Raw genomic sequence first — 10,849 nt, forward strand, 5'->3', positions numbered from 1 at the left:
CTTACATTTTACTGGGCAATCTTACAAGGCACGGATGATGCTGGAAAAAGTATTCCTTCCCCCTAATCCAGAATTTCAGTCGCCCTCTGGTGCCTCCTATTGGCCGATCCCAGCATAGAGACAGTTGGCAAAGCTGGAGTGGTTGGCCTACAAAGAAGACTAAGGAAGGGTGGTTTGAAGCTGGGAAACAATTATTCAGTAATAAGCATTGTCCACCCTTTCAGTGCTTCAGCATCCATACACATCGTTCTATAAACTGGTACTGCCAGACAACAACAAAAATACAACTCTAACAAAATGCCTAATAAAATACAGCTATCTTTCCAACAAATGAAGGCATCCTCACCTCTCCCCGAAATGGGGAGAGGCAGTCTCAGTAGTCACTTTCTTCATCTCTGGGCAGGATTAACTACTCTTACAACTCAGCCACAGTCACTCTTGAATTTAGTCTGACCCAAAGACTAAATTACAGAATTAACCACCAGCACAACTCATCTAAAATAATAAGAAAAGGGAGAATGGAAAATAAATTGATTAATATATCCCATTATGTATAATCACATAATAATCACAGGAGAAAATATGCATGGCTGCTACATTTCTCATTTCTGTAACCAGTCGTGAAGCCGTAGTTGACGTTTATAAATTTCTTCCTCAAGTTCCCATTCTATGTTTTCTTGTCCCCAGACAGGACCTCAGCTTGCCAGAATTCTTTACCTTGCAGGGTGACCCAAACCTTCATTTCTCAAAGATCTCAACCGTAGTGGTCCTGCCGCTCTTTAGTTGTGGTTGTGTTTATTAACCTTTACTACTGAGCATGGAAGTACTAAGACATGCCCCAGAGGATCCCCTAGGCTCAGATATAGTCCACCCCACCCCCAGTTTCCCTTGGCTATTAGGATGGATCACCACAACTAGCAAAGTGACCCTCCTCTTTGCCCTCTGGTCTTGTGGCAAAAAGAGCACCAAATGGCCAGGTGGCAGTCTCAACTCTCAATTCACTAGAACCATGTTGTGAACTCTGATGGAAGCATTTGTCTCTTGGGAACCAAGACCTTCAGTCCAGAGAGCACAGAATTGAAGAGATAGGAAGCAAAAATTCTGCAAGTAAGTTATTAGGTGAAATGGTGAGAGGAACCACTCCCACTTCAACCCCTTGATTTCCAGAACCAAGTGGCTATGGGAGAAGCACAATGTATTATTTGCTAAGTCAAATGATATATTGCATTCTGTAGTATAGAACCTCACCATCTCCATAGAGTGTTACCTGAACTAAGTCATAAGTAAGTCTTCAGTAGCCCATTCTACTGATCTATGAAGCCAGCTGCTCCTGGGTGGTAGAGTACATGTTAGGACCACCGAATCCATGGGCATAAGCCCATTGGTGCATTTTAATTACTCTGAAGTTAATTCCTTAGTTTGGAGCCTTGTTGTTTGGAATGTACCAGGATGGTTAGTAGGCATTCCAAATATTCACAAATGATGGCACTGACAGAGCATTAAAAAACAAGGAAGGAAAATCCATATCTGAAATATAGGTTTATTCCAGTAAGGACAAATCTCTTTCCTGTCTATAATGGAAGGAGTCCAATGTAATCATTCTGCTGCCAGCTGGATGGTCCTCCCTGGAAATGGTGCCATATCAGGAGCTCAACCTTGGTCTCTGCCACTGACAGATTAATCATTTGGTAGTTACAGTAGCACCTTGGTAAGAGGAAGTCCATGCGTAGCCTCCATCCTTGTCATCATGGCTACTTTGTACATAAACTCATTCAACAAACTCTAGGTGCCAGGGGAAAGATGCTGACTGACATACACAGGACATGCCATACTGTCCATCTGATTATTAAGACCCTATTCTAAAGAAAATGGCTTGTTCCACCACAGATTCTTGGCATGGGGAATTCTGCCAAGGGTCTTCTCTTGGGGGTTGGGACCCAGTGGCCAGAAGTTGATCTCAGTCCACTCTGTTGCAGGCACAGCCTCCGTCGCTGTGGCAGGAATCCTGGCTGCTCTGCGAATCACCAAGAACAAGCTCTCCAATCACGTATTTGTTTTCCAAGGTGCAGGTGAGGTAGGTGCCATCAGGGGCTCTCTACTGTTGTTCCAGTAGGAGAATAAGAATGGGTGGAGTATCAAGGTGGGGAGGTGTTCTGGGGTTCTGAGAAGAGGAAGAAACACAGGTGCATTGTGATCATTACAGCAGCCTGGGCCCCAATATGTGGGTGACTCAAGGCAAGGACTGAACTGGGTCTCCTGGAAGTAAAGGGGAAAGAGAGGATCTTGGTGAAACATCTGATAAATACTGAGTAGTCGTTTGCCCTGTGTCTGAACATTTTCCATTTGATACCTCCCAGGCAGCCATGGGCATCGCCCACCTCCTTGTCATGGCCCTAGAGAAAGAAGGTGTACCCAAGGCAGAGGCCACGAAGAAGATCTGGATGGTGGACTCCAAGGGACTCATTGTCAAGGTACTGTCAGTATGGTGACCTGGTGGTTCCCTGACACCTACAGCTATTGGAAGTGGACAGGATGAGGTCTCCAAGGGGCAAACTGCTCAGACAGAAGAGAGGGCAAAAAGAGGGCAATGCCCTAACCTCCAAAGCAAAAGACTCATCTCAAAGGAGCCTTAATTGCTTTGTCCAAAACCTTTGAATATGAGTTTAAGTGAGTGTAGGTGTGCCTCATCCAGCCTTATCTCCCACCACTCCCTGCTTTGCACTGACCTCCAGCCATAATGAATCATAGTTGTGCAAAAGTAACACGCACTCTCTCTTCCACATTTTTGCAGATGTTGTTTCTCTGCCGGAAGTGCCCTTCTCTCTTTTTCCTCACACCCACTCGGAATCTCACACGGCCCATCCATGTCCTCCTTAATCTTATGATTTAGGTCAAATGTTACCTCCTCGAAGAAGCTTCCTCTGAGAATCTAGGTCTCAATTTACTACATCTATGCTCATGTAGCCCCCCCATAAGTTGCACTTACCATATTCTAGGGCAGTTGCCCCTTTACTAGTCTGTCTCCCCACTAGACTGTGTAGTCTTGATGTCTATGTCTGGCATATGGTATGTACATAACTGATGTTTGAGGTACGAAAGAGTGAATAGAAACATCCAGCTTTGACTTGGAATGTGCTGAGGGGCACAACTGGATGACCTTCTCCCTTTGGACTGCACTCAGAGTTCCATGTTTTCATTCCCAGAATTTCATTAACATAGAATGTCAGTGAGAGATTAAAAAAAAAGACAAGGGAAGTTGTGGGACCACCAACCAAGAATAGTAGAGACCCCTCAGCATAAACTGACCTTCCTATTGTTCCATATAGATCAGATTACTGCTGGAGGGAACTGAGGCCTGGAGACACCTCCTCCCACTCCAGGTCATTCCAGAGTATAATCCAGGCACTGGTAGAGGCTTCCCTCCTGCCCATCTTTCAGCATCACTTTGCTAACCCCATTGAGCCCACCCCTACTCAAAGATCTCTCAAAGCTGATGTCTTCACTCTGGTTCTCATGAGGACAGCTAACCCAAAGGAGTCATCAGAAACATCTGTGCTCATTTACCAGCCTGTCACCCACCGACTCCTGTTTGCTGAAATGAATGAATCTGGCTGGTTTGGCACAGCCAGCCATTGTAAGCTTGTTTTGGAGCTCAGCTTGGTATTCTTCACAGGGAGGTTAATGGCTCTTATAAAATGCATTCAGATTATCTTCCTGACCTTGGGTGGCTCAGGACCCATTCCTCAACTGGACAGGGGTGCTAGATGCCTTAGGGCAAGGGTCCTGGTCAGACTCGGGCATTTCCTGAGAGCCCAATAGCTCCAAGAAAGGCTTTATAGATTCTCCATATGTGGTTTGGGTTAAATAAATACACTACACACACACACACACACACACACAATCATTAGGTTCTACCTTAGGTTCTACCAGGAAATCTGTTCAGGAGGACAGGCCCCAAGGCTTCTGATGGCTCAGACCAAAGCACAGGGCTCAGCACAAAATGCTCTCAGAGTTTCCAAATGCATCCACGCTCCTGCCTAGCAGTTCTCACTACAGCTGCTTCGTATTCTTCCTTTTCCTGCAGGGGAGAAGCAACCTGAGCCATGAGAAGGAGATTTTTGCCCAGGATCATCCTGAAGTGAACTCCCTGGAGGAGGTGGTGAGGCTGGTGAAGCCCACGGCCATCATAGGTAGGAGGAGAAAGGCAGCCCACTGCCCAGCCCAGCTAACCCTCTTGACTTGCAGGTGGAGACTGAGGCTCAGCAAGGAGGCATAAGTGGCCCATGGAAGCACAGCTCTTTCCCCCATCCCATGTCCAATTTGATGCCACAGACTTTTATTGAGTGACTCCTTATAAAAACCATAGAACTAAGGCACCAAGTTGGGTTTCCATGATGCAGTTACACAGTACTATGGAAGAGCACAGGGCTGGTCTCTCTAACCAGGATGAAATGAGCATTCCTTCCCCAAGGTGGGGACCCTGGCATTTCTCCCTGTACTGGGGGAGTCACCTACAATAAAGGACAATGCCCAGTAATGCCTTCACAGATGCATCTTAACTGGACATGGACCCGAAGTGGACCAGTGGTCCCTTTAGGATCAACAGGAGGCCTCAGCCAGCTCAAGCAGGAGAACCCTTCTCTCTTCTGCTCCCTCCATCCCTGTGCAGACACCATCCCCAAGGCTCCCGAGTCTTTCGTGTTGCACCTAGCTCCCCCACCACTACCACCAGGAGAGGCATGGGTTGTTTGTAAAGAGTAGGCATCCCCACTACCCACCTTTTCCCTGTAGGTGTTGCTGCCATCGCAGGAGCCTTCACGGAGCAGATTCTGAGGGACATGGCCTCCTTCCACGAGCGCCCTATCATCTTTGCCCTGAGCAACCCCACCAGCAAGGCCGAGTGCACGGCTGAGAAGTGCTACCAGGTCACCGAGGTCAGCGAGGAGTCCTTCCTTCCCAGGCCGAGAGGACATAGTAGCAATAACTATGAGTAACCCTATGAGGGTGAAAAAATCCCCACATTGCTGATGAGCAAACAGAGGTTCAGAAGGATGAAGTAACTTGCCCAAGGGCATGGAGCTAATAAGGAGTGGAGCTGACCCTCAAACCCAGGTCTGACTCCAGAGCCCAAGCTCTCACCATTGACCAGAACTCAAGGCACTTGCAGATTCTAGGCCACATACAGACCTTCATGTCCTGGGTTGGCCCTCCCAGGAGGTGACAGGTAAAAAGGGTTCACTTTCGCCTCTCAGCAGTTTCTTGGCTACCAGGTAAACTCAGTGGGGCTAAGCTTTCTGGTCAAGTGAACAAGTGCAGTGTGCTGGGCACAATGCTGAGCATTTGGGAGAAGACGAAGAAAGGTCCAACACTTGAGACTTAAGACTAGGCCACCATTACTGCCCGAAACCGATCTCCAGTTCGTCTCTGATTTTCTTCCTGCCTCCAGGGCCGAGGGATCTTTGCCAGTGGGAGTCCTTTTGAGAGCGTGACTCTGGCAGACGGCAGGACCTTCATTCCGGGCCAGGGAAACAACGCCTATGTGTTCCCTGGAGTGGCTCTGGGTGTCATCGCCGGCGGGATCCGGCACATCCCAGATGAGATCTTCCTCCTGACAGCCGAGGTATCACTCTCCCTGTTCCCTCACATCCTCCCAATAGGGCCTATGATCTACCTACATGGGGTCTCCCCAAATTCTTCCTCTTGTCTCTTCTGCCCACCTGCCCCTAACCCTGGCAATAGAACCCCAAAGTGCCTGAACCTCAAACTTCTCTCAAAATCACTTTGAGGCTTGAACTTCTCTCAAAACACACACACGTGGCTTTTAAGGGGAAATAGGAAATAATCAATGGGAGGGGTGTCAACAGGGGACTCTGGTAGTGAGGGACATTCCTTGTACTGCTCCCTGCCTCCCAGCAGTGCTCATGAAGATGCCTAGAACAGAGGAGATGCCACCAGAGACGTCTGAAACTGGGCCTGTGAACCATGACAGGCAGTGGATTCTCCCAGCCCAGGTTTTGGCCATGTCACTGGTGTAAAATAAGCCCCACTAGGGCAGCTTTCTATAAGGAAGGGGATGGGTTGCATGTCTGGTTTGCCTGCTCTGAGTACTCAGATATGAGCACAGATATGAGGTGTGGGGTGCCCCTGCTCCAGGTATCTCACTAGAAAAGCTCCCAGAAGGGATCTTCACTAGACACAATGAAAACAATGCAAGAATTCATTAAGAATGACAGCCTCGTTCATAATCATGGTTACCAATAATTAGTTACAGTTATCGTTACAGCAGGTGACGTTTACCAAGTGCTTACTAAATGCCAGGGATTTCACAGTTAACCTCACACTCTGAGGCCTAGAATTGTCTCTGTTTATCCCCATTGAGCTCCAAGGGCTCTACTGTGATCTCCAACATCCATTTGCATCCCCCCACCATGGCGCTGGTGAGTGCCCAAACCAACAAGATATGGGAATGGCTTCCATGCAGCCCTAATTTGGCCCCACTTCTGAGTTCCAAGAGGTACCACCAGGTTCCTTCTTCCTACATCTTGGTCTTTGAGTGCCAGCTCGGCATGGCCATGCAGATAGTGCTCCCTGGAGGCTTTTCAGCCTCCCCCAAACTCTGTGCACACTAGTGATGCCTTCATGCTGTGGTTCTGTGTCCCTCTTGTCTAAGTATTTGGTGCTTGTATTTCTTCTCATTGCTACGGTCAGTGTGGGTGGTATCTGTCCTATGGCCGTGGGCAGAGCTGTTTGAAACTCTCATTGATTGGAAGGAGTTCCGTTCTGCTTGCAGTCTGCCTGAAAGCAAATTCCCCCATTGTGCAGAAACATGGTTGCTATGGCCTCCCTGTGTAACCCCAGAGGCATCACACCCTCTCGCCCACCCCACCCCATGCTGTGGAATAGGGCAGCTCCTTCATTTCAGGAACAGTGTCCATCAGTCACACAGGAGCCTCCCCTCCATCTACTTACTAATCACCTGCTGTGAGCGGACAAGGCCCCTCCCCACTAGGAGCTGATGGTCTGGTCTTCACAGGCCTGACAAATTACAGTTCTGAAAGTTTAGTTAAGAATTTAAGTTGAATCTGTTTTTCCTGGGGGGAAATAATGTAAATTTTAGAAGATTTGCATGCACATTTCACCCTGACAACTCTATAAAATAAGTGTAGTGATTGTCCCTATGTTACAGACAAGGAGAGTGAGGCACAGAGAGTTTGCATAACTTGCCCAAGGTCACTGGGCATGTGAGAGGCAACATGAGGACAACCCCAGGCAATGTGACTCCCAGCTGCCGCAGAGCAACCCCAGTGCCCAGCCTTAGAAGTGACCACACGTATATATGTCTCTTCACCCTGCAGGATACCCTTTCCAGATGCAGATCTGGCCTTGGAGAGACTGACTGCTCTCTACTCAGTCCGTCTTATACACCTCCCTCCACAAAGAGAATCCTTCCAACCTCTATCCTCATTTCAGACCTTTGTATGGCTCCTCTGTGCTCATGGGATAGAGTCCAAACTCCTTCACCCAGTTCCTTGTAAGGCACTTAACCACCAGACCGTCCTCTGTGTCTCAGCCTCACTTTCAGCCTCACCCCACCATCAACCTGTCCAATGTTGTTTTCAGCCTCACATTCTTGCTCTCTTGTGCCCTCTTCTCTCTCACCCCCAAGAATTTGCATGTGCTGGTCCCCCTCCCTTTTCAAGTGGTTCATACTTGGTCCTTCAAGTCTTAGCTCATGTCACTTCTTCTGGGAAGCCTTTCTGGTACATGGAAAACTGGGCCCAGCCTCCTCTAAGTGGACATGCCCCTCCCCTAGCCTCCACCTCATTATAATTGTCATAAGTTTGTTAATTGCCCACTGATACCAGTCTCCAGTAGGGAAAAGACTTTATGGCTTCTCCACTATGGGTTCTCAGCCCCCAGCACAGAACCTGGCACGTCACAGAGCTCAGTGAACTTTTGACCGAATGGAAAGGAGAGAGAGGAATGTGAGAACGAAGGAGTGGAGGCCCACTTCCCTAACGTCTGCCAAACTCCGGGGCAAGACCAACACTCTGGCCTTGCCCATTCTGGGACACACAGTTCTCAGAGAGCACCATGGCTTTTCCCAAGTTTAAATCTGACACAAGATCTTGTGGGAGTAGAATCAGAGCCACCACATTAAGGAGGCTGTTCTGCAAGGACAGTGAGCACCAGTGCCTGAGGCTGGAGGGCGAGGCTTGCAGGGTGAGCTGGCCTCAGAGACAGGCTCTGCACAAGGAGGGAAGCTGTGGGAGTGCTGTTCTCAGGATGATGTGCTCAGGGCATTTATTCAGGTAAAGCATAAGGCCCATCTGTGGTGTCACTCACTGGGGAGGAAGCCCTTGCCCAGTCTGGGTCCAGGGCAGGAAAGGACAGCTCAAGGGTCCCTGAATACAGAGAGACAAGATGGCCTAGGTGGGCGCCCAGGATATTACTAAGCAGTTGGGAGAGGCTGGAACTCAGGAAGTGAGGGTCTCAGGGATCCCCACACAATAGGCTAGACCAGCCAGGGGGAGACCCCAGAGTCTGCTTTGCAAGCCACGAGTTTATTCATCTTGGTCTTAGTGATTTCCCTTTAGAATTCAGAGAGCCTCGGGTTGCTTAAAGCCTCAGCGTCTCACAGTACAGAAAGGATGTGTCCTTGGGTAAGCCCAAGCATTGAGCTCTCACAAGGCCACGTGATGGCAGAGACCACAGTGGGAGACAACACAGGGACTGACAGGTGTGTGAGGGGCGAGGAGAGTCTTTGGGGTAATGGGTTGGGCTTGTTCTGGGGAGGCGGGTACTGAGCTGCTTCCTTCCTCATGGTTCTTTCTCCAGAAAATTGCGCAAGAGGTCTCTGAGCAGCATCTGTCCCAGGGGAGGCTATACCCACCTCTCAGCACCATCCGAGATGTGTCTCTGAGAATCGCCATCAAAGTAAGGAGAATTCGACACCCTATAATACGGGCAGTGAGGCTCATCTGTGACGTCAGGAGGGCTGAGAGGGTGGCAGCTGGGGCAGCATCCTGAGCTCCTCGGGCTGCACTGCGTACGACCCAGAGGCTGCGAGACAAACTCCTGCCTGCAGCTCAAGCCCCACCCCCAGCACCCACTCAGGCAATTCTGGGAATAGTGCTGAATTTCCCCTCAAACACCAGGCAGAAAGGTCATCAAAGTCCAATTCTGTGGACCGGAATGTGGGTGGCATTTCTTTTAAATGAATCATAAGTGCCCATTTATACAGAAAGGTCAACTTTCATAGCACCGTGGAAAGAGCTCGAGCTGCGGGGTCCCAGCTCTGCCAATCAGCAACAGAGTCACCTGGGGCCAATCGCTTCACTTCCCTGAGTCTCAGTTTCCTCTCTTTCCAAAGGGGCCAGTAATTCCTCTCTCCCAGAGTTCTGGAAAAGTTTAAAATAGAATTTCACACTCACTGCCTTTCTGGCCAGAGTAGATGCCCATTCCTCTCCTTTCTCTCAGAATGACTGGGCCATGGGCTGGTCAGTTTCATGGGACATTCTAAGGAAAATCCCCTCCTAGACACTATGCAGAGATGATAGGTTTTCAAAGAATCAGAACATGGTGCAATGAAAACTGTCCCAACACTGTTAATTATTGAATCTGGATGATGAATATATGAGGATTATTATACTATTACTTCTTTTAGTATATATATTTTACATTTTTCATAATCAGTTTTTTAAATAATTTCATAAAATGCATTGCACAACAGCATCACTCCCCATGAGTTGTCCAGTGCGGGATCCAGACCCAGCCCTCAAGACCAACACTCCAGCTCAGAGTCCAGCTGCCCCTTGTCCAGTTCCTTCCTTTGGGTGATATTTCAACCAACAATGCTCTTCTGAAGCCAAATCTAATACCCAGAGAGCAATGCCCAGGCTGTTCTTCCAATTCAACCTATGAAGGGGGGCAGTATCAGGCACTGAACATTTTTGCCTGTTACCTAACTTTATCCTGACACCACTCTAGAGAAAGGTTTCATTACCCCCACTTTCCAGGTGAGGAAACTGAGGCTCCCCAAGGATAATGTCACTGCTGAGGACCCACAGAAAGTTAGAAGCAGAGACAGGCTTTAGTCTGAGATTTATTGAGCCTGGCCCAGTATTTATTCCACTAAGTCACAGCTTCCTATGTGGGCAGGAAGCACAACATCCTTCCCATCCAGTGGCTTCATGGGCCCCAGCTCACGAGAGGCACACCTCTAGCTCTTCAGGGTATACGCCCTTCCACAGGCTCCCAAACAAGGGCCCTGTGGCAGGTTTCTCCTTCCATCCAGTTCCTCAGCCAAGCATGTTTTTCCCTAGGTTCTTGACTTCGCGTACAAACACAACCTGGCCTCCTACTACCCGGAGCCCAAGGACAAGGAGGCGTTTGTAAGATCCCTGATCTACACTCCAGACTATGACTCCTTTACACTGGACAGCTACACATGGCCCAAGGAAGCCATGAATGTTCAGACGGTCTGATGTAGTCCCAGAGGCTGGTGTGCTGCTGGATGAAGCCCAGCGTAAAGTAACACTGACAATATAAATGGATTCCAAAACAGCCATTCTTGTCACTGTGTTTTTCCTTTGAACTTCCTGGGGTGAGTGGAGATGCCCAGGCATACAGTGAATCAGAGCCTTGTCCCTGAAGGCCCTGACTTCACTTTTCTATAACCCTCCTCTGATCTCCTTCCGAAGAATTTCCTTATCTGTTAATAGCCACTACTGGCTAGCCCTGGTGGGAAATCTAGAATCCTGCCTAGAGCTCTGCCTTTCAGAGCTCAAGGCCTAGTGGAAGAGATGACATATGAACACGATTCATTTTGCCACAAAGGAGAAAGTGG

The 10,849-nt window shown here is 48.8% G+C and overlaps 1 protein-coding gene across 4 annotated transcripts in view; it reads left to right on the forward strand.

Moving 5' to 3' along the window:
- Positions 1 to 10,569, forward strand: part of ME3 (malic enzyme 3) — a 164,295-nt gene extending 153,726 nt beyond the window's left edge. For all 4 annotated transcript variants that reach the window (XM_081153172.1, XM_081153174.1, XM_081153173.1 and 1 more), the window contains exons 9-15: positions 1,977 to 2,074; positions 2,358 to 2,471; positions 4,085 to 4,190; positions 4,792 to 4,934; positions 5,447 to 5,620; positions 8,839 to 8,937; positions 10,326 to 10,569. In XM_081153172.1, the coding sequence (XP_081009298.1) occupies positions 1,977 to 2,074; positions 2,358 to 2,471; positions 4,085 to 4,190; positions 4,792 to 4,934; positions 5,447 to 5,620; positions 8,839 to 8,937; positions 10,326 to 10,487 (896 nt within the window). In that variant the 3' untranslated portion in view covers positions 10,488 to 10,569. The remainder of the gene's footprint in view (positions 1 to 1,976; positions 2,075 to 2,357; positions 2,472 to 4,084; positions 4,191 to 4,791; positions 4,935 to 5,446; positions 5,621 to 8,838; positions 8,938 to 10,325) is intronic.
- Positions 10,570 to 10,849: the final 280 nt, after the last annotated feature.

Source organism: Miniopterus schreibersii (assembly GCF_964146895.1).
Source record: "Miniopterus schreibersii genome assembly, chromosome: 12".
Taxonomy (NCBI): Eukaryota; Metazoa; Chordata; class Mammalia; order Chiroptera; family Miniopteridae; genus Miniopterus; species Miniopterus schreibersii.